At 41.1% G+C, this 24,503-nt stretch overlaps 1 protein-coding gene across 9 annotated transcripts in view; it reads right to left on the bottom strand.

The window, feature by feature from the left end:
- The window catches only part of CLYBL (citramalyl-CoA lyase), a 341,524-nt gene that overhangs the window by 66,694 nt on the left and 250,327 nt on the right, over window positions 1–24,503 (bottom strand). For all 9 annotated transcript variants that reach the window (XM_049867124.1, XM_049867122.1, XM_049867123.1 and 6 more), the window contains one exon: window positions 2,097–2,285. In XM_049867124.1, the coding sequence (XP_049723081.1) occupies window positions 2,097–2,285 (189 nt within the window). The remainder of the gene's footprint in view (window positions 1–2,096; window positions 2,286–24,503) is intronic.

The raw sequence follows: 24,503 nt of genomic DNA, 5'->3' as shown, positions 1-24,503 counted from the left end.
CAGGGCTCAGCAATCCTTTCAATTCCAGTGCACACCCAATAGTGTGCTGGAAGAATGCACACTGTTCGGGATTTGTGGGAGAATTGTCCCACGACAAAGGAGGCAGAGTTACGCTTGTTATAGTCCAATAAGCGGTGCCAGTCAAACAAGAACCCACACTAGCGACAAAAGGCGGGCAAGAGATTCTCACACAAAAGAAAACAAGTAAGCCCATCTCTCCGTTGTGCGTCAGGCTCTGGGTTTTACGCTTCACATAAATACAAACGAAGAGGAAAAAATAAACAGCCAAAGAGACTTCTATTAACTATAAATCCTATTTAAATCATTTAATCGCTGGTTGTCTACGTTGCAGTATGTTGCTCACAAACAAGGGTTTAAAGGAGTGAACAGAAGCTGCAGCAAAAGGCTGGTGTGCTCCCCTCCCCCCCAAATTAAGGGTAATAACAGTGATAAATAGGCATTAACTATGAAACCAGAAGGGAACAGTGACTTCAGATTCCATTTCAATCAGCTTCAGGCAGATTTGAGTGGGGTAGGAGCCCTCAAAGATATTAACATACTATGACCAGTATCTCCAGCTTCTTAGGGTAACCTGAGAGAGGAAAACTTGTTTAGTAAGTAAACACTGGTTCCTGAATATGAGTCTTCAGGAAGAAGCCAACATAGAGCTATCCAACAGAAATATAATGGAAGCCATGCAAGTAACTTCAAATTTCCTAGTAGCTACATTAAAGAAGTAAAATGAAACAGATGAATTTAATTTTAATAATATCTTGTATTTAATCCAACAGCAGAGAAAGATGTGGCAGTCTGCTTCCGTAAAGCTTACAGCCTTGGAAACCCTATGGAGCAGTTCTACTCTGTCCTACAGGGTCGCTATGAGTCAGAATCGACCCAACGACTCAACGGTTTAATCTAGTATATCTAAAATAAGATCATTTCAACATGTAATCAACATAAAAGTTATTAATGAGATATTTCACATTCTTCTTTTTGGTACTAAGTCCTCAAAATCTGGGGTGTATTTTACATGTACAGCATGCCTGAATTTAGAATTGCCACATTTCAAGTGCTCCATAGCGACACATGGCTGGTGGTCACTGCACTGGACAGCTCAGGTCCAGTGATTCCAGATGCATTAAAGAGGTGAGCATTTCCTCAGGTATTATAACCACTAAACATATTTCTATATTGCATCGGCAGCCTTACAGGTAAAAGTAGATGTGGCATCAGAAACTAGCACTGTTCACACGCCTTACAACACTTCCAACGTTTCCACCTCCAGGGTCTCTCTGCCCTGGAGTGGTGCAATGAAATGTTATTTTTATTCTGCAGAGATCTGCAGGATAATAGTAATCCCTAAATAAAATCTAGCCTCCCCCCTTTAACACTTAAAACAATCATAGCATAATTAGGCCCATTTCAAAGTTTTCTTAAGTAATTTGACATGCCAACCACTTTACATTTCAGGCTTTTATTGGCTGAAAGGTCTGTCATGAAACACAAACACACCTGTCAACAATTAAAAAGGGAAGACATGGAGAACTGCTCAGGAAATAATACCTGCGCTAATTAAAACCATTAGTTAAAAGCTTCCTGTTTATTCCCCCAGCTGCCCTACAGAGTGACCTTTTCCGTCCCTCCTTTGTGTTCATTTTTTCATATATTTGGCTAATGTGCTTTCGGTGTCCATGATTCTTTCAAATGAATCTTGGTAAAAGCCATTTGCATCCCTGCTCTTCCACGTGGAAGCTTTGGGTTAGGGCCTGGCAGGGTGCAAGACAGGACCCAATTCTCTGGTAAGCTCGTTTCCAGGGATTGCTCTGTGAGGGACACAGAGGAGGCTGTTATGTCCAAAACGCATACCTGATCAGCCAGCAGGAGCATCATTTAAAACGTGGGGCTGCTCCCCATCGCACTTTGTGAGAGAAGCCAGATTCTTCTGGGGTGAAGGAAATGGTCTCCTTTTTTTTCACTTCCCTTCCTCTTTGCTGTGTGTATACCATTTCAAAACCTGTGGCACCTAAATTCTTCCTTTCTGACTACTCCTTAGCTGGTCCTGAGTCTATAATCAAAGCAAAGCATCAGCTACTCACCCATTGGATTTCTTCAGGATTTTCCACCTTGGGTAGCATCAGGCTGGAAGGAAGGACCCGTGACTGCAAAAGGGTCTCCAGGTCTTCTTCAGCAAGACCGCTAGATACTGAGTTGATTCTCACACACTTTTCTGTTGGGCCCAGATCAAAGTCTTCGAGAGTTTTTACTATTTTCAGTCGAGCTTCATTCTATAAGCATTGAGAAAATTTACATGCTGAGTTTATTTCATCCTTGAGAGGAAACACAGTTGAATGGTTTGTGAAAGTGTTCTGTGGATTCAGAGTGTGAGCACCATTATTATAGTTACAAATTTCCTGTCCACCAAGTAAATGATATTCGAAGTAAAGCATCCAATCTGATGGGCAGACAATTGATTTCCAGACATCACTCAAGATTACTGTAACACACATAATGTCCACTATAACACATGCGGTACCCTTCTAAATGGGAGTGTCATCTTGCTCATTAGCATTACTTTCCAGCTGGAAAAGTGTAATAACTAACGAAGAGAGAACACTGATTGAGCATTTACTATGTTTTTTAGACAGGATTCTAAGTCCTTTGCACGTATTTTTCTCAGTTAATAAATATAAGAAACTAGATAACATCTGGACAATAGTACTCTCATCTTTCAGCATATTCACATTAGGGGAAAAAATAAGGGCCTGCTTTTCTTTTTCACATGCGTCATAATTGTACTTTTTTTTGAAACTGAGTTGAATCTTGACATTCAATTAAGAAGGTGCTCATAGAAAAATGACACTCCATACTACAAAAAAAAAAAAAAAGCTCCAGCTTATTCAGCTGGAAGACAATACATAATAACACCAAGAAATCCCATGAAGTGGTAGACAAATACATTTTTTTCTTTGATTTCACAGTCTTTGCTTCACAGTTAAGCAAAATTGAAAGGCTGAAAGGTCTACTTCAGGATTTGAATTGTCCCCAGGGAGGGAAAAAATGATACGAAATCAAACATGCTATTTTATTGGCTCTGGGCTGGAGGTGGTGAAGGTGGGGAAGGGGATGGGGAAAGAGAAAGGAGTGCACTGAGGGGTAGCTGGTGGAGTCAAGAGAAAGAAGTACTTGAAGTCATTACTTCCTGCCAACTTCAGTTTCAAAACCAAATTCCTCCCAGTTGCAAACAGCCCTCAGAAAATTCTCATTGTCGAATGAACACTCATCAAAAGCAGTTTCATTTGGGAAGGGTTTTTATGATACTAATAAAACTTTAAAGGTTCTCACTGCTGATGAATGTAGTTTCAAAATAAAACAAAAAAACAGTCTTGGACGATATACAGCCATTTGAACAGCAATTCTTATCTTGGAAAAGAGCAAACCAAAGTGGAGATAAAAAAAAGAATTATTTAAGCCAATATTCATTTCATTTCCAATCAATGAGACGAGCCAGGACAGCAGACGTAAACCGACGGATAGATGTAGGTCTATGACTGAGGGGAAGCAAGGATGGCTTCCAAATGTGGTCTAAGTTAAACAGTGTGAGGAAACAGTAGCTTAGAGTTGTCAGGTCAGATGGAAATAAGAGTACTGAGGGCCAGTTTGAGACAGCTCTGTGGAGTCCTGATTTACGGGGTTTTGACTGCCAATAATTAGGCTAAGTTTAGATAAAAGCAAGAGAGAGGATGAGAGAGCCAAGGGTGACTTGGTTCTACATCATCCCACAATTGTTCTACCTACCCATCCTCGTGTGCTTCTATGCCCTCTTTATTCACCCACCAAATACCACAATCCCGAAGGTGGAGGGCAGAAGCTAGCCTAATGTCATGGTTCTAAAGCCATCTAGGAAGAACCGCCTGGTGATCTACTTCCAAAAACGCCAGTGAAAACCCTGTGGATCACAATGGTCCGATCTGCAATCCACCATGGGGATGGCACAGGACTGGACAGCGTTTCATTCTGTTGTGCACGCGGTTGCCATGAGTCAGGGGCCCAACTCAACGGCAACTAACAACGAAGCCTTCTAGAGCTGCAGAAAGAAATGTTTCTAGCCCTTCAGCAGAGCGTTTATACAAATCTGTGGCCTCAGAGAACCTGAAACACGTTGTGTTCACTGTAGCCATACAGCTCCGAGCCGAGGACCGCTCAAGCTTGTAAGCACTTCAACTGTGAGGTTTTCTCTCAATACTGCAGGTCAGGCTTGTAAAGGGACTGCTGGGACAGAGTGAGTGGCAAATTGAAGGGAACTAACTGGGTGGTGGTTTAGGCTAAAAGGTATTTTAATACCTGAATTATTTGAATAATTGTCTACGTTCTGGCAACAGCCATGCCCCACATTGTTAATGTTGGTGGCAAACAAAATCTGACCTCTAAGTTGTTTTTTTTTTGTCCTACTCGGATTTGAAGGGGACAGTTTGTTCAAAGCTCATGTTCTAAACCTGTTTGAGATTTTATGTAAAGTCAGATTGCCATGGTTTCAGCACATTCCGGTTTACTTAGTAAAATTCAGACCTTGTGAAACCAGCTGCAAATGAAGTAACTACTTCCAATTTTAGGCTAATCTGATGAGTATGTTTCAGGTTATAATAATGAGCAGCCTATGCTCAGGATTTCATTCTGTACCTTTCCAAAAAAAAGATGATGCTTTTTGAGGTATATTGCCACACAAACCCTTATTAACAGGCTGTTGCTTGATGCAATTTACAGACACTAAGTGTGCGTCCCCCTGGTATGTATCCCAAAATATCCAACAACTTCACAGAATTTACATCAACCAACAAGTATGTTGATTTTTTTTTTTCCTTTTGGTATTTTAATGGTGAAATATGTTACTGTGCTAGCAAACACACCCATGCCATCTGTTGGGTTGAGAGGAAAGCAGCTTCTGAGAACAATTAAGTTTAGTTCTTGGTGTTTAGCTAGAGAGAGTCACATTCCACGGAGCTGTGAAAAGAAAGAAATTCTGTGTTTCCCTCTCTGTCTCCAACACACAACTTTGGGTCATCTCTCTTTTACATCTCTCTCATCTCCATCACCTCTCTTTCTTTCTCTTTCCCCCTTTTTCTTTGGCTCCTGTTTAGCCTTGACCATTCTCCCAACTTCCACCAGGTTAGGTGGGTTAGTAAGAAATGGCTTGGTAGACCCTGTCTCCTCCAAATGGCTGTCTGGGTGAACTGCTGAGATCATTGGGAGACAAGTGTTTCCTGGAGAAAGAAGGGAAAAGGAAATGAAAACAAAAAGAACTGCTCAAAAAGGAACTTTTTGGGGGGTCTTATATTCTGGGAGCAAAAGAGGTTGTTGAAAATGAGGTCTAAAAGGGAATAGCATTCTAAATACTTTAACACCACATGACAGCCTTGGTAAACAGTTCTCAACGTGGAATGAACTTGTTCACCTAAAATCTGACAAGCTGGAAAAGACGGAATAATGGAATTAAAGCCTTTATCAGCAGTTACATCAGACCTTTGAAGATGCTCATTACCATAGTGTTTCTTGCCCCATGTTTGATTCCAGAGGTAAACTCTTCAGAGCACAGGTCACAAAGAAGGCTGGCACACAGCTAGTCTGCACAGGCCCCTGTTCTGAACAGTGGTGCTACCAAGGCTTCCACTCTCGATAGGTATTTCGTGCCATGGGCCGCTCAGTGCAGTGGACCAGTGGCTAATAAACTTGTCCTTATACATAAGCCTCTGTATTATGCGACTCTGTCTGGGCCAGGAACCAAGGCGTGCTATGATTTCAGGGACTGGGTTCTGATCACTTGGGGGAAGAGACACGCTCCGGTGACGTAAGAGAGTGGATAAATCAAGCATCACCAAGACCTGCCGACTCCAAAATTAAAGAAGAAAATATGTGTGCGGTTGGTTCAATGGGCGCCCATTAAAGCTAATAACTAATCATCCTCGCAAGTTTCTAGCTCAGAATTATCAAATCTGCAAAGAAAACAACATCCGTCCACTTTTACACTCCAGTGGAAGAGGTGGTCCCTCGCGGCGGGGCGGCACAGTCTCGCCATCTGGAGAATAAATCGAGTGTGAAGTACAGTATAGTTTGGGACCAAGCTCCGTGGCGGCAGCTCAGCAGTCAGTTCATTAGTTCCAAACTTCCAGGGATTAGAGCGGCATCGATTCGACTGTCGGATAGGATAAGACAGACAGGATCCGAGATCCAAGGAGGATAGTGACAACCAAGAGGAGCCCCTTGGGCTTATTTATAAAACTACAAAGTATAAACATACCCAAATAAGTGCCTTAAATAATAGCATTATCACAGTTTCATAACATCTGAATTAACACCTTTCCCATCTCCCTGCACTCAAACGTTGTATGTTAATGTATGGGGTTTTTCAGGGGGAATCGGGAAGAGGTGGTTTTAGACAACCCTGCATGCAACAGGAGCAGCAGATTAATGAAAAGGAAGACAGACGAGTTGAGGCTTAGTGATTAAGAAATACAAGGAGAGTTTTTAGACTCCAAAGAAGTGCAGAACGCTTTGTGATAAAAAGTATACAATTAATATTTTCACCCTATAGGAGGCAAATTGCCATGCACATGTTAAAAAAAAAATTCTGGTGAATTCTGTCCTTTCTGAATCTGTCCATCTCATCTCATTTCCATTTTACGTAACTTATAAGATGACGTCACAGACATTGAGTAGTTCAGAAATTTGAGGAAAAGACCCTGCTATTAGCATCTATATGAAAATGGGTTGGAAAAGCTCAAGATCAACTTGGGTTGCCTATAAAAGTCTCTGAGTGAATTGTCCCATTTTAGGAGCTCCTTTTTCATATAACTTCATTTCAAGCCTTTATATTAAAAACAGAAGTGCTTGTGACAGAAAAAAGATCATTATTAGTAAAATATACCACTGCAGTTTTCACGTAAATATGTAAAAATTCAATTATCACAGAGACTGCTATAGTGGCGGTATTGAAGAAAGGCAAATAAGAAATTCTAAATGATTATTACAGCCCAATAGTGTTTCTTTATGCAAGGAATTAGTTTTCTATCCCATTGTTTTTTCTACCTGAAAAAGAAATGTTAATTTGCCTGTTTTTGAAAGAAGAAAATCTACAACAATATTGAATATACTCTGCATTTACTGGTTTTAGTACTCACTCATTGGTTCACTCCACGAACTATCACGCGCCACACATCCCCCTGCTTACTCTGAACACACAGATTTTGGCAGAGTTCTGATGTGTCCATCAGGAGAGACATTAAAACGCAGGTTTATGGCCCAGTGTTACCCAGCTTTCTTTCCAAGGGGTAAGAGGGCTCAGGATGCAGATGAAGGGGCAGCTCATAACATGTAATTGGTATTTTTGCTTTTTAGAGATTTAATTCAAAACAGAGAAAAACCCACATCAACTAGCACTAAAATACAATAAACTTATGAAAAGCAATTTATTTTGAAGGTCTCAAAGCAATTAAAAATATTTCTTAAAAGATAAAACAATGGCTTAAATTTGAGTCATAGGGGTCTGTACATTTGTCAAAATTCACCAAATGTGCACCTAAAATGTGTGCATTTCATTGTATGTGAATTTTACCTCAAAAGAAAAAAGAACTGCAAACACATATTAAACCCCAGTCAACAACATTCACACTGAAGTATTTAAGGGGGAGTGTAATGCTGTCTGCAAGTTACTTTGAAATGAATAAAAAAAGTAAGATGGACAGAGGGACAGACAGGTGGATAGATTTTAGAATAAATACGGTAGAGTAAAATGTTAACCGGAGAATATGGGAAGTAGCATATGGGTATCCACTGTACCATGTTTCAAATATTTCTGATGTTTGAAATTTTCGTAATAAAAATTGGTGAAAAATCTTTTAAATGCCTTGAAAATGTTGGCAATTTGTGGAAGCTGATAAATGGGTACATGCTGGCTCTCTTTTGCATATAACTGAACATTTCCATAATAAAAAGCTAAAAACTAATTAATGCCTTAAATTTCACTTTACTCGTTACTTGTGGGACATAAGTTTTAGGAAGATTATTTTTAGGCTTTTTTTTTTTTTTTGGTAATGGCTTTATTGAAATATAATTCATATACCATATAATTTGTCCATTTAAAGTATACAACTTAATGGTTTTCAGTCTATGCAGAGTTGTGCAAGCATCGCCACAATCACCTTAAGAACATCTTCATCACCTCAAACGAATCACCTATCCTCAAACAGCTGCTCCCCATTACCCACCCAGCCCCCAGTCCCAGCAACCACTAATAAAGTTTATGTCGCTCTAGATTTCCCTATTCTGTATATTTCATAGAAATGGAGTCATACAATGTGTGGTCCTTTGTGACTGGTTTCTTTCACTTAGCACCATGTCTTCAAGGTTTGCCCATGTTGTAGCATGTATCAGTACTTCATTCCTTTTTATTGCCAAATAATATTCCACAGTGTAGATATACCATATTTTATTTATTGGTCGATGGATGTTGGGGTCTTCCACTTTTTGGCTATTGTGAACAATACTGCCATGAACATTCATGTACAAGTTTTTGTGTGGACATACGTTTTAATTTTTCTTGGGTATATACTTAGGACTGAAATTACTGGATCATATGGTAACTATATGTTTAACCATTGAGGAACTGCCAGACTGTTTTCCAAAGTTGCTGTGCCATTTTACATTCCTACCATCTATGTATAAGGGTTCTAATTTCTCCACATCTTCACCAACACTTGTTATTTTCTGCCTTTTTTCTTATAGCCATCGTCGTGGGTGTGAAGTGTGATCTCATTGTGGTTTTGATTTACATTTCCCTGAAGGCTGATGATGTTGGACATCTTTTCATGTGCTTTTTCGCCATTTGTATAACTTTTTAGGGAAAAGTCTGTTCAGATCTGCTATGGAATACATTGTGTCCTCCCTAAAATATGTGTTGGAATTCTAACCCCTGTACCTGCAAATGTAATCCTATTTAGAAATAGGGTTTTCTTTTTTACGTTAGTTAGATCATACCCACGTATGGTGGGTTCTAAATCTAATCACTTTCAAGTTATAAAAAGAGCAGATTAGAAACAGAGACAAGTATACATCAGGAGAAGGCAGATGCCATTTAAGAATCGATCATCTCTATAAGACAAGGAACCAACGAATGCTCAAGACCACCTAGAAGGAAGGAACGGACACAGTTGAGACCTTGATTTGGACTTTTAAACTCCAGAACTGTGAGAAAATAAATTTCTGCTCCTTAAAGCCACCCACTTGTGGATCTGTGTTACAGTAACATGAGGGAGCTAAGGCAAGATCCTTTGCCCATTTTTAAAATTTTTTGTAAAAAATATGTAACATTTGCCAATTCAACATTTTTCAGGTGTACAATTTAGCAACATCAAATACATTAATTATGTGCAACCACCATCTATCGTTGGCAACTTGCCCAATACCATAACTGAAAAGCCACCGCTTCCCAGACAATGGCTCCTCCTATCCCCTTCCCTCCCTCCTATTACTTCATATAAATGAGATCATAAATACTTGTCCTTTTGTGAGTGACATATTTCATTCAGCATAATATTTTCAAAGTTCATCCATATTATAGCATGTATCAGGACTTCATTTCTCTTCATTTGTTGCTGATTTTTAAATTGGGTTGCTTTTGTTTTTTTTTTTACTTTTGTAACAGTTTGTTACATATTCTAGATACAAGTCCCTTATCAGATAGATATATGATTTGCAAATATTTTGCATTCTGTGGGTTGTCTTTTTGATAGGTGTCCTTTGAAACACAAAAGTTTTTAATTTTGAAGTCCAGTTTATCTATTTTTTTCCTTTCGTTGCTTATGCTTTTGGTGTCATGTCTAAGAAATCATGTCTTGTCTAATTTAAGGTCATATATATTTAAACCCACGTTTTCTTGCAAGGGTTTCATAGCCTTTGCTCTTACGTTTAGGTCTTTGATGCATTTTGAGTTAATTTTGTATACGGTGTGAGGTAGGGGGCCTCAACAGTCCACTGGCTGCGTTTGGCTTTCCTGCTGCCTCAGCCCTATCAGCCACCTTCCCCAACTGTCCTCCTTTTTTACCTTGCCTGTTCACCACCTCCTCCTGATTGATTTTCCTCAATTGTATGTGCCAAGCCTTGTGCTTCTTGAAGGACCCTGTCAGGCATCCCATGGGACTCTCAGGGAATTCAACCCAAACCCATAGGGAAATGTAGACTAGCGCTCAGAAGATGCCCCTTGTGGCCATTTGCTGCCTGTGCTTTTTACATTTCTTGTTACCTTTATGATATGGTAGTGTAGCTTCTTAAAAATCGTTCTACTGTGGTAAAATATATATATAACAAAATACTTCCCAATTTAACCTTTTTTACATGTACAATTCAGTGACATTGATTATATTCATCATGTTGTGCAACCATCACCACTGTTCGTTTCCAGATTATTCCACCACCATTAGCAGAAACTCAGTGCCTCCCAAGCGATGACTCCCTTTCTCCCCCTCTTTCTCACCTCTGGTAATCACCAATAAGCTTTGTTCTCTTTACATCTGCCTATTTCATATGAGTGAGATCATACAATATTTGTTCTTTTGCGACTGATTTCACTCAGCATAATGTTTTCAAGGTTTGTGCATGTTGTGGTATGTGTCAGGACTTCATTTCTCTTTATGGCTGAGTCAAACTCTATTGTGTGTACGCACTACATTTTGTTTATCCATTCATCTACTGATGAGCATTAAGGTGGTTTCCACATTTTGGCTATTGTGAACAGTGCTGCAATGAACATTGGTGTACAAGTTTGCATTCCTGCTTTCAATCCTTTGGGTATATACCAAGCTTTAAGATCGCTGGGTTAGTAGTGTAGCTTTGAAGTACACTTCGTACACAACTTAAAAACATTATTTTAGTCTTTGTACACAATTTTTTTAAGTGACAAAGTATTTACCTCCTAAAGGCTTATATTGCCTTTTTCAATACTAGTAACAACCATCATGCTCAGCTTTGTCTGTAGAGCTTTGGAATCCACAAGCTCATGGCTCTTTCCACTCTTATTCTATGTATTCTCATTCCTTGATTCTTCTCACAGCTTCACAGGGGCAATATCATAATTTCTGTTTTGGAACAGGGCAAAAAAAGCACAGGGGAGCCATGGGTTTGTTCCAGGTGGGGTGCTCAGTGAGTGGACACACAGGAGTGCTTTAGTATACACTCTCCTGAGAGGTTCACTACCCATGTCTACATAACTAGAAGGATCCAGAGGAAAATGAAAAACACAACCACTCATTTATGGATTTTATGTACTTAAGGCCAAACATGCAGATACTTGAAAACATTTAGATAACTGACAGGTTTGTCCCTTTTCTCTAGGAATACTTGTGATTCTGAGAACACTTCCTGAATACCGTCCCCAGATTCTACCTGGTATCACTGGTATGGTAATTAAAAATTTTTGAACCAACATGAGAGAGATTAATTAAATGCTGTCCACCATGGCAGGTGCTTAGGATAAGTGCAGGAAAGACAGAAAAAAAAAGTACGAAACTCATTCTGCTGAACTCTAGGAATCTGTAATTGAGTTGTAGCAATTGAGTTATGGCAATGAAAGATACACAAGTGAGAAATGAAATAATAGTCCAGTAGAACAGACCATAGAGGCCATGGGGGTTTGAGGCAGGAGATAGCACTCCAGGCTGCGATGAGCAGGGGGCTTAGTGCAGACTCAGTGGGGATTCAGACTGGCCTCTGAAGATGATAGGATTTTTTTTTTCCCCAATTCAACAATTTCTACATGTATAATTCAGTGACTTGATTATATTCTTCATGTTGTGCAATCATTATTACTATCCTTTTCCAAATCATTCCACCACATTAACATAAACTCAATGCCCTCTAAGCAAAAACATCCCTCTCCCCCTCCTTCCCGCTCCTGGTAACCACAAATAATCCCTGTTTTCTATATATTTGCCTATTTCATGTAAGTGAGATCATACAGTGTTTGTCCCTTTGCGAATGACTTATCTTGCTCAGCATGATGTTTTCAAAATTCATCCACGTTGTAGTGCGTATCACTACTCCATTTTGCTTCATGGCTGAGTGATATTCCACTGTATATATGTACCATATTTTGCTTATGTATTCATCAGCTGATGCACATTTTGGCTGCTTCCAGAGGTGACTTGGAAGAAAGGCCTGGCAATCTGAAGATTTCAATCTTATCTCTGTTTATCTTGATGTTGCTTATTAGTCTAGTTGTGAGGATTTTTATTTTCTTTACATTGCCATGTAATTCATACTAAAGGCTGTGGTCTTTGATCTCCGTCAGTAAGTGCTGCAAGTCCTCTTTGCTTTCTGCAAGCAAGACGGTTCTGACTTATAGTGACCCTATGTACAAGAGAACAAAACGCTGCCCAGTCCTATATCATCCTCACAATCATTGTTATGTTTGAGTCCATTGTTCAGCCACTATATCAATCCATCCGTTGAGGGTCTTCCTTCTTCACTGACCCTCTACTTTCCCAAGCATGATGTCCTTCTCCAGGGACTGGTCCCTCCTGATAACATGTCCAAATTATACAAGATGAAGTCTCGCTATCCTCGCTTCTAAGGAGTATTCTGGCTGCACTTCTTTCAAGACATATTTCTTCATTCTTCTGGCAGTCCATGATGTATTCAATATTCTTTGCCAATACCATGATTCAAAGGTATCAATTCTTCTTCAGTCTTCTTTACTCATTGTTCAGCTTTCACATGCGTATGAGGTGATTGAAAACACCATAGCTTGGGTCAGAAGCCCCTTACTCCTTAAAGTGACACCTCTGTTTTTTAACACTTTAAAGAGGGCTTTTGCAGCAGTTTTGTCCAGTGAAATACGTCTTCTGATTTCTTGGCTACTGCTTCTATGGGAATTGATTGTGGATCCAAGTAAAATGAAATCCTTGATGATTTCAATCTTTTCTCCGTTTATCTTGATGTTGCTTATTGGTCCAGTCGTGAGGATTTTTGTTTTCTTTACATTGCCGTGTAATTCATACTAAAGGCTGTGGTCTTTGACTTCATCAGTAAGTGCTTCAAGTCCTCTTTACTTTCTGCAAGCAAGGCTGCCATCTGCATATCACAGGTTGTTAATGAGTCTTCCTCCAATCCTGTTGCCGTGGTCTTTCTTCACATAGCCCAGCTTCTCTGATTAGTTGCTCAGCATATAGGTTGAATAAATACGGTGAAAGGATACAACTCTGACACACACTTTTCCTGATTTTAAACCGCACATTATCTCCTTGTTCTGTTTGAACGACTGCCGCTTGGTCTCTGTACAGGTTCTGCATGAGCACAATTAAGTGTTGTGGAATTCTCATTCTTTGTAATATTATACAGGATTTATTATGATCCACACAAGTCATATGCATAGTCAATAAAACACAGGTAAACATCTTTCTGGTATTTTCTGCTTTCAGCCAAGATCCATCTGACATCAGCAATAATATCCCTAATTCCACATCCTTTTCTGAATCTGGCTTGAATTTCTCGCAGTTCCCTGTCAATGTACTGCTACAGCTGTTTTTGAATTATCTTCAGCATAATTTTACTTACATGTGATATTAGTGATATTGCTCAACAATTTCCGCATTCCACAGGGTCACCTTCCTTTGGAATGGGCACAAATACAGATCTCTTCTGGTAGGTTGGCCAAGTAGCTGTCTTCCAAATTTCTTGGCATAGACAAGTAATCTACTTCCCCAAAATCAGCCATTGAAAACCCCAGGGAGCACAATTCTCCCCTAATACACATGGGGCTGCCATGAGTTATAGTCAACTCCACAGCATCTGGCACATACATATGATGTCAGGTGAGGAGGATGCTCATAGCAGGAGGTGAACAGAAAGACAATGGAGATTCGGAAAAGGCAGGTGTGAGCCCATGATGAAGAACTACAAGGCCTGAGGCGCCGATCCTTTGGGTGAGAACAGGGGTGAAGGTGCTGGTAGAGTACTAATTCCAGTTTAGTTGAAAAGCACCTCCTGAGAAGCTGCCCTGTGCTCCTGGCTGTAGGCTGGAGGACAATCCATTCTTAGCAGTCCCTCCGAGTGTCAAGAGGAGGTCCCTGCTTGGTCCTGTCCTGCCACGAGCTCCTTCTCCATCTCTGGATGGGTGTGAAGCATAAGCTTTGTCCTCAGAGGGCCTCTAGTCCAGAAGCAACTCAATGTCATCTGTGGGATGGGTGTTTGTACATGGGTTTCTGGTTTGGGGGATTCGCAGTACAAGGCTTTAAAACAACAACTGAAGCTTCGCCCTGAATTGGGAATGCCCACCTCCCCTCTTTGCTCCTTCTAATTGGTCTCCTTCTCCCCTCCTCCTCTGAGGATAGAGAAGGGGCACTCACTTCTCCAAGTGGTACAAAGTACAGCCTGAAGCAAAGGCGGCCCTCTCCCTCTCAACTTGCTATATTTTATTTCATGACTTCTCTGGGTTAGAGGAGGTAATTAGCTGTTTGGGTTTAAAAGCCCTCCTGCTGGGTTGCAGTCTGCATGGGAGAAGGAAAATAAGCAAGGGAAAGGGAACAGGGTCATCAAAGGACTCCTCACCTACCTGTCTGCATTATGCGGATGAGAACTCGTGGTGTGCTGCAGGTGCCCCGGATTATCCGGACAGGGTAGGCTTCACGGCCTTTCATTCTTTTTAACAGTAAATCAAGAGTGCTCAGCTCATAATTTAGTGAGGCAGCCTGGCTGAAGTCCCCAGTCGCATCAGATAACTGACTGTTCACCTGTCCTGGCCTGACCAGTTTTACGGTGATGCCCACAACGGTTTTTGGCTGATGGTTTTTGGCTGATGACTTCCTTTAGTGCTCCAGCCCACTCGAGATGCATTGTTCAACTCAACGTTGATCCAAACTGTCTCCTTAATGTAAATGTCAAGAACCAACTAAAAACAACAAGAAAAACCCTGGCTCCTTCACTTTTTTTTTTTTTTTTTTAACTGTGGTGAATATACAGGTAACAGAACACGTGCCATTTCTACAGGTTTCACATGTACAGTTCCGTGACATTAATTACATTCGTCATGTTTCTCAATCATCTTCATTAACTGTTCCGGGAATTTTTCCATCACCCTTAACAGAAGCTCAGTGTCCCCCAACGGGCTCCTGCACTTTTAGGGAGGGAAACCTTCATTTCCCTGGCCACCACCAACTTCCGCAGGCCTGCGGGCCCAGTTCTCTCCACCACTGTGTCAAGAACCCAACTGTGTCAAGGTAGGTTCTAAATGTGCTCGTCGCACCTACGTTGCCGTTGGGAGCTGCCTGTCTGTGTGCCAATTGCTTCAACAACACTTCTCTGAGGTGCTGACACAAAGAATCTTGTCTACATAAGCATGAGGTTGTAAAAGTTTACAGATAGAAGTAGAAATGTCTAACAAGGAGGCACAAACAACCTTGTAATTAAAACAAACCAAGTGCGCACTAATTCCAGCTAGCTGCAGGATGAAGCCCTTGACTTCTGGTCGGCCTGCAGCAGAGCAGCGACAAAAAACAGGAGTCTGTAGAGTCGTTAGTGTGTTAATTAGTCTTTCTGGAAGCCAGGAATGAAGAAATCAGGTAAGGAAATAAGCGATGTGATGGTGTAAATAGAATGCAAAAGAGACTTCTTGCAGGTACATTAAACTGGATCATTATTCTCACAAACTATTTTTGAGGTTAGGTGAGGCTTTAACACTAAAAGGAGTACACAACTCCCCACAAAATATAATCAGTTGGTTCTGCCTTTGTATATATTGATTTCTGTTGCTCAGTATATGTGTTCGTTTGCGGTAGTTAATCGCTTTTCAGGTTTTTCTTTGTCTGTTTTGCTCCTTAATTATTTGCCAAAGAAAACTATGATCGAAAAAACACTATTGGTTCTTTTGGGGGGCAAATTTGTAGGTATTTCAAATGCAGCCTTTGCCATTCTATTCATCAGCTATTGTATTTTCTTCTAAAATACATAAGGAAAAAGAAAAACACAATGTGAAAAAACCAGGGAATGGAGGATGGTGATGCCATCAGGATATTTTAGTTTTTTAAACAGGTACATTCTGTCCTTTTAGGACCATGGTTTGGTTATAGCAAAGGACCTTCTTAAGAGCCCAGCCACATGGGAGAAGGTTTCTCTTTGCAGCCTATGGCAACCGCAATGTGATCTTCTATAATTAAGTGTTTTCCTAGAGAAAACACTAATAGAAACAATGAGATGGCTGGCGTCGAGCTCGATCTTCATTGCGTTTTGCACCTTTTCCCCTTGCCAGCTCTTCACATCAACTTTCTCAGAAGATTCATTCCTTCGCTGGTGCCAGGCAGGCTCACTGTGCAAAGACTTGGTTTCTCTTCCCTCTTTTTGTGTCCAGTAAATTTTCATAAAGCATTAAACATGAGAACAAGCAGGTTAATTTACCCCGCCAGTGAGCCAGGCTCTCTGCAACACTGCCATGTGTCGGCTTCTGAGTCAGAGGCCGTGGTCCCAGTGGCAAGGACTCTTGCCAGAGCCTTTTCTATGCTGACACCAGGTGTGATTTAGCATAACAGATTGGACATTCAACAGCTTCTCTAAATTACGTGTCAAAACTAAACTGTATCTTTCTTGTGAGAAGAAGATAACAGTCTCATGGGCTAGAAGCTCTGCCAGGGAAGAGGTCTCTGGACGTAGAAGAGATGGGAAAATCACCCCACCTTGTGACACAGGCCTGGTTTTAGGAACATTAAAGTTCTCCGTAATGATAGTTGTTTTTGTTATTAGGTGTGATCAAGTCAATTTCAACACATCATCACTCCATGTGACGGAGTAGAACGATATTAAAAACCAAACCAAACTTGTTGCAGTTGAGTCAATTCTGATTCATAGTGACCCTCCAGAATGATATTAGCACCCTGTTAAAATCTCCAAGTCATATAGCACAACGCTGTTTTCCTCTAATGACACGTAGGCAATAAGAACCCAGGATTTAAAAATATATATCTAAAGAGGATATGCAGTATCCAGATTGGAAAAGAAGAAGTAAAATGATCTCTCTTTGTGGATGATATGATTCCATATATAGAAAATCCCAAAGAGTCCACAAGAACAATTCTAGAGCTAATAGAGGAATTTAGCAAAGTTGCAGGGTACAAGGTCAACAAACAAAAATCAGTTGGGTTACTCTCTGCCAGCAATGAGAAATCTGAAAGGGAAATTAGGGAAATAATTCCATTTACAATAGTGTCTAAGAGGGAAAAATATCTAGGAATAAATCTAATGAAGGACGTGAAGGATTTATACAATACCAAAAAGCAAAACGAAACCTGTTGCTGTTGTTGCTGAAAGAGATTAAGGAAGACTTAAATAAATGGAAAGATGTTCCATGTTCATGGATTGGAAGACTTATACTGTTAAGATGTCAATACTATCCAAAGTGATTTATAGATTCAATGCAACCCTGATCAAAATTCCAACAGCCTAAACACTACGTAGACAATAGATAAGTGGTAACTTTGGTGAAGGGTAAGACAGTATACAATTCTGGGAAGTCAGCAAAACTTGACCAAGTCAAGGCTGTGGAAGCTTCATAGATACATCCAAACTCCCTGAGGGACAGAATTACTGGGCTGAGGGCTGGGGACGATTACTGGGCTGAGGGCAAAAGACAGCTGGCTCAACTGGCATAACACTGTTTACAAACAAAATGTTCTATATTCTGCTTGTGAGTAGCGCCTGTGGTCTTAAAAGCTTGTAAGCGGCCCCCTATGATACTCCACTGGTCCCACCCTGTCTGGAGCAAGGGAGAATGAAGAAAACCAAAGACACAAGGGAAAGATTAGTCCAAAGGACTAATGGACCACAACTACCACAGCCTCCACCAGACTGAGTCCATCACAACTAGAAGATGCCTGGCTACCACCACTGACTTCTCTGACAGGGATCACAATAGAGGGTCCCAGAGCTGGAGAAAAATGTAGAACAAAATTCTAACTCAAAAAGAAAGACCACAAAACCGTCATGAAAGGAGAGACTAGAAGGAGGGAGCAGGCTGACTCATTAGGGGGAGAGTAAGTGGGAGTATGGAGTAAGGTGTATATAAGCTTATATGTGACAGACTGACTTGATTCGTAAACGTTCACTTAAAGCACAACAAAAATTATTTAAAAAAAAAAAAAAAGAAAGACCAGGCTTGCTGGCCTGACAGAGACTGGAGAAACCCTGAGAGTATGGCCCCCGGACACCCTTTTAATTCACTGCTGAAGTCACTCCTGAGGCTCATCCTTCAGCCAAAGCTTAGACAGGCCCATAAAACAAAACAAGAGTAAATGAGCACACCACCTCAGGGGCAGGGAAAAGGCAGGAGGGGACAGGAAAGCTGGTAACAGGGAACCCAAGGTTGAGAGGGGAAGAGTGTTGACATGCTGTGGAGTTGGCAACCAATCTCACAAAACAATTTGTGTATTAACTGTTTAATGAGACACTAATTTGCTCTGTAAACCTTCATTTAAAGTACAATAAAAAAAGAAAAAAAAATTCCAACAGCCTTCTTTACAGAGAAAGAAGAACCAATCATCAACCTTACATGGAATGGCTGGAAGCCCCAAATGGCTAAAACAATGTTGAAAGAGAATAACAAAGTAGGAGGACTCACACTTCCTGATTTTAAAACATACTATACAGCTACAGTAATCAACGCAGTCTGGTATTGGCATAACAATAGACACAAAGACCAATGGAATAGAATTGAGAGTCCAGAAAAGGTCAACTGATTTTTGAGAAGGGGGCTAAGTCCATTTGATAGGGGAAAGAAGATTCTCCTCGATAAGTGGTGCTGGGAAAATTGGATTCCCACATGCAGAAAAATGAAACAGGATCCATGCCTCACACCATACACACAAAAAAACTCAATATGGATTAGGGACCTAAATATATAAACTAAAACCAAAAAATTCTTAGAAGAAAAAGCAGGGGCAATAATGTCAGGCCTAGCTTTCAACAATGAATTATCTAACGTAATAACAAAAGCACAAATAGCAAAAGACAAAATAAATAAATGGGATCTCATCAAAATTAAAAACTTTTGTTCATCAAAAGACTTTACAAAGAAAGTGAAAAGACAAGCAAGATACCGCCTGGGGGAGTATCTTCAGAAAGTATATATCTGACCAGAACCTAATAATCAAAATATATGTCAAACATTAACAAGGAAAAAAAAAGAAGAGTAGCTGCTGAGGCTACTTGTGTACAACAAAAAGCCTCATGGGATTTGGTTTCTTGGTTTGGAGGTTTAGGGTCATGGTTTCATGGGACATCTCAGTTAACTGGCCTAATAACATGTTTAGTGCCTCTGTTCTCTCTCCTAGTGCTTGGGGTCTTATGGGCTTGCAAGCGGCCATCCAAGGCACAACAATGGATCTCTATTGGCTTGGAACAACAGAGGAAAAAGGAGAGCAGGATAGGAGGAATATATGGAATGTGTGGCTAATTGCCTCCATGAACAACTGCCTCCTTTGCCATGAGACCAGAAGAACTAGATGGTGCCCAGCTACCATTACTGAACATATTGATCAAAGATTCCATAAAGGGATCCTGATGAGAAGAGGGAAAATACAGAACAGAATTTCAAATTCTCATGAAATCCAGACTTCTGGAGTCATGAAGTTTGGATGAACCCCTGAAACTACTGCCCTGAGATAATCTTTAAGCCTTAAACCAAAAATATCCTCTGAAGTCTTCTTAAAACCAAACAATAGTTCAGGTTAACTAGTAAAAAATATCTACCTTAAGCATTATGGTCTTTTAAGAGCTATCTATATAGGATCAAATTGACAACAGCAACTGAAAAGATTAGATAGGTACCTTAGGTGGCAGTGAATTTATGGTAATGAGGGAGGGACAACTCAGAAAAGGAGGGTGAGAATGGCTGCACAACTCAAAGAATGTGATCGATGTTACTAAATGGTACGTATAGAAACTGTTGAATTGGTGTATGTTTTGCTATGTATATTCTTAACAACAAAACAAATAAAATTACATATATATATGGAAGATACACAAAAAATGGAATTGTATGGAAATATAAAAACTCATTGAGTCCAGCCTTTGCTATATACGTAGTCAGTTGCTTAACACATACATGAAACCCTGGTTGACAGAGACTTTGAACACTGGTGTGCTAGGCGTCAGCTCACATGGCAATGAGGATGATGACTGTCAGAGAAGAAGCCAAGCTTTGTGGCTGTCACAGTGTAGATACCAGAGATCAGAACAGCATGTCGCCTGGTGTTACGGATTGAATTGAGCCTCCCCAAAATATGTATTGAAGTCCTGGCCCCTAGGCCAGTGGATGTGATCAGTTTGGAGACAGGGATTTCTTTGTTACGTTAATTAGGCCACACACTAGTAGGGTAGGTCCTAAACCTAATCACTTCTGAGTTATAAAAAGAGCAGAACAGACACAGCAACACACACATGGGGAAGGCACCATATAAATACAGACACACATGGCAGATGCATCCATATGCCCAGGAAAGCCAAGGATTGCTGACAGCGACTAGGAGCTAAAATAGTAAAAAAAAAGTCCTTCCTCTAGAGCCACACCCTGAATTCAGGCTTCCAGCCTCCTGAACAGTGAGAAATTAAATTCTTGTTCTTTAAGGCCACCCACCTGTATCTTTTATTATGGCAGCAGTAGGTAACTAAGACACCTGCAGATGGCAAGCTTGGTAAGGCTGGAGCAAAGGACAAGGCCCAAAGCAGAGGCACAGGTCACCCCAAAGAAACAGTGGCTGAAGTCACAAAAGGGCACAGAAAATACTTTTAGGACAAGCTTAGCAAACACACAATAGCCTAGAATTACCAACCTTTGTGTCCAGAGCATTGTCATGCGGCAATCTAATGCTTAGTGATGTATAGTTAGTTAATGGAGAGGGCTAATGGCATCCCAATGCCAAGTAATGAGACTTTGGTATAAAGTATTTGTGCTCAGACATTCCAAATCACCTGGCAATGATGATGCAAATGTATACACTCCTGTTTGTTTAACTTTTCAAAGGGCTTTCATGCCTGTCATCTTATTTGTCCTCACAGCAGTCCTGTGGTAGAGACAGGGAAGGTTTTATTATTCACATTTGCCTTAAGAACAGAGAGGTTAGGAGCCTCACCCACAGTTTACACACCTCATCAGCAGTCAAGGTGGCACAGAACTCATGTCTTGGTTCCCAATTTGTACTTTGTCTATGGAACCCCTCCTTGTACCCTGGAAGGTCTGTGAGTTACCCAACAGCCCATGTTGTCGTTGCTGGGTGCCATCACGTCAATTCTGACTCATAGGGACCTTGCATGACTCAGTAGAACTGCCCCATAGGGTTTCCTAGGCTGTAACCTTTATAGAAGCAGGTCACCAGGTTTTTTTTTAAATAATTTTTATTGTGCTTTAAGTGTAAGTTTACAAATCAAGTCAGTCTCTCACACAAAAACCTATATACGCCTTGCTACACACTCCCAATTACTCTCCCTGCAATGAGACAGTCTGCTGTTTCCCTCCACTCTCTCTTTTTGTGTCCATTTCGCCAGCTTCTAACCCCCTCCACCCTCTTATCTCCCCTCCAGGCAGGAGATGCCAATATAGTCTCAAGTGTCCACCTGATCCAAGAAGCTCACTCCTCACCAGCATCCCTCTCCAACCCATTGTCCAGTCCAATCCATGTCTGAAGAGTTGGCTTCGGGAATGGTTCCTGTCCTGGGCCAACAGAAGGTCTAGGGGACATGACCACTGGGGTCCTTCCAGTCTCAGTCAGACCATTAAGTCTGGTCTTATGAGAATTTCAGCAGGTCTTTTCCCTTTCGGAGTGCCTGCTGTGTTTGAACCTCTGATCTTTTGGTTAGTGGCCGAGTGCCTGACCATTGTGCAACTAGGTCTCTTTCAATAGCCTATAATAAACTTTTCTTTTCTCTTTCTTAAACTCTGCAGAGTAGATGCTGTGGTTTGTTACCAGGAGGCCTGACCAATACAGGGACCATATTACAGACTCATTCTCTCACTTATCTTTTTCACTCAACAACAGGTAGGGTACATCTTTATGTAGGGCATAATCTACATGATCATTGTTAATGACTGCACAGTACCTCTTTGTATGGATATACCATAGTTTATTTAATCAATCCCCTAATGATTAGGATTTAAATTTTCCCCAATTTTTTGTTATTCATTCATTTATTTCACTCAACAGTTATTGTCTTAGGCTGGGCTCATTAGAGAAGGAAAACCAGTAAAGCATATAAATATGTATTTTAGTTATATAGAGATTTATATCAAGGAAATGGCTCACGTGGTTGTAGAGGCTGGAATGTCCCAAGTCCATGGGTCAGGCTAGAGGCTTCTCCTGATTCATGTAGCTACAGGGGCTGGCGAACCCAAGATCAGCGAGTCACAGAGCAGGGCTCTTGCTCACAGGCTGCGAAGATGGATGAATCCCAAGACTGCCAGGCAAGATCACAGGTAACCTGCTAGCTCAAGTCTCAAGAACTAGAGGTCAGATGAACAGGAACCAGCTGCAGGATCCAGCATGAGCAAAAAGCCTCCAAGCTTTGCCAGAATGTCTGCTTATATTCAAAGGAAGCCGCACGTCCAAGGAAACTCCCTTTCAGCTGATTGGCTACTCAGAGCAGATCCCATCAGGGGGGTGATCACAGATCAAATCTCAAAAGGGAAGTGATCATAACATTATACCACTCCCAAAACACAGAGAATCACGGCCCAGCCAAGTTGACGCAAAATCTTAACCATCACAGATATATATTTACAGGATACTCTTTACGTGCCAGGTATTATTTTAGGAACTGGAGATAAGGACTCCCTGCCCACGTGCAATTTACAATCCAGCCAGGAAAACAGCTAACAAACAAGTAAACCAATAAACAATTGCAGGGTGTACAAAGATCTATGAAGGGAAGGAACTGAGTAATGGGACAGGAGTGATGGGGGAGGGCAGTGGTGTGCTTTAGACAGGGTAGCCGAGTAGCCTCTTTGAGGACTTGACATTTGCATTGATACCTGAAGGATTATAAACAAAGTTAAGAACAGATATCCCAGAAAATTCATTGTAGACCATGTGTCTGAAAATTTCCTTAGGATAAACTCCTAGAAGTTCAAATGCTGGGTCAAAACACACGCTGATGTCTGGGGTTTTAAAAGCCTGTGAGTGGCCACCTCCCAAAAACCCAGTGCCATCCCTAGGATACTTGAATAGTCCCACCCCTTCGGGAGCAAGGAAGAATGAAGAAAACTAAAGATACAAGGGAAAGATGAGTCCAAAGGACTAATGGACCACATCTACCACGGCCTCCACCAGACTGAGTCCAGTACAACAAGATGGTACCCGGCTACCACCACTGACTGCTCTGACAGGGATCACTGTAGATGGTCCCAGAAAGAGCTGGAGAAAAATGTAGCACACAATTCTAACTCGAAAAGAAAGACTAGACTTGCTGGCCTGACAGAGACTGGAGAAACCCTCAGAGTATGGCCCCAGACACCCTTTCAGTTCGGTAATGAGGTCAATCCTGAAGCTCACCCTTCAGGCAAAGATCGAACAGGCCCATGGAATGAACCAAGACTAAAGGGGTGTACCAGGCCTGGGGCAGGGACTGGAAGGCAGGAGGGAAGAGGAAAGCTGGTAATAGGGAACCCAGGGTTGAGAAGGGAAAGTGTCGACATGTTGTGGGGTTATTAACCAATGTCATGGAAAAACGTGTATACTGTTTGATGAGAAACTAGTTTGTTCTGTAAACCTTCATCTAAATTACAAAAAAAAAAAGACAAATATTAAAAAAAAAACGCTCATTTTTATATATATGTATACTAAAACTGCCTAAAAAGGGTTCACAGATTTAAACTCCCATTTCCTTGTGCCTACCTACTTATTGTTGGTTCTAAACTTACACTAGCTTGACCCTGTTTTCAAAACCCAGTATCTTTACACCAGGGCTATAACCACACTGAGGACAGGGAGTATACCTTGTAGCTCTTGTGTTCCTGGGCGTCACTGAACGGAAACCATAGGAAGCTGATCTCTGGCACTGAGCAGAGTCCCCAGAAAGGACAATCTGCTCAAGGATAATGGGAAGCTAGTCTGTCCATCTAATCCTGTTGATGTTGTTGTTAGCCACCCTTGAGTTGGCCCCCAACTTACGGCAACCCCACGCACAACAGAATGAAACGCTGCCCAATCCTGTGCCATCCCCATGATTGGTTATGGACTGGACCCTTGTGACCCACAGGGTTTTCATTGGCTGATTCTTGGAAGTAGATTGCCAGGCCTTTCTTTCTAGTCTGAAGCTCTGCTAAAACCTGTTCAGCATCATAGCAACATGCAAGCCTCTACGGGCAGATGGTGGTGGCTGCACACGAGGAGCACTGGTTGGGAATTGAACCTGGGTCTCCTGCATGGAAGGTGGGAACTCTACCACTGAACCACCACTGTCTCACCCATCTAATCTTAGACCTC

Source organism: Elephas maximus, chromosome 23 (genome assembly GCF_024166365.1).
Source record: "Elephas maximus indicus isolate mEleMax1 chromosome 23, mEleMax1 primary haplotype, whole genome shotgun sequence".
Lineage (NCBI taxonomy): Eukaryota > Metazoa > Chordata > Mammalia > Proboscidea > Elephantidae > Elephas > Elephas maximus.
Note: the sequence above shows the minus strand (reverse complement) of the source record. Positions and strands in the feature narration are given on the sequence as shown.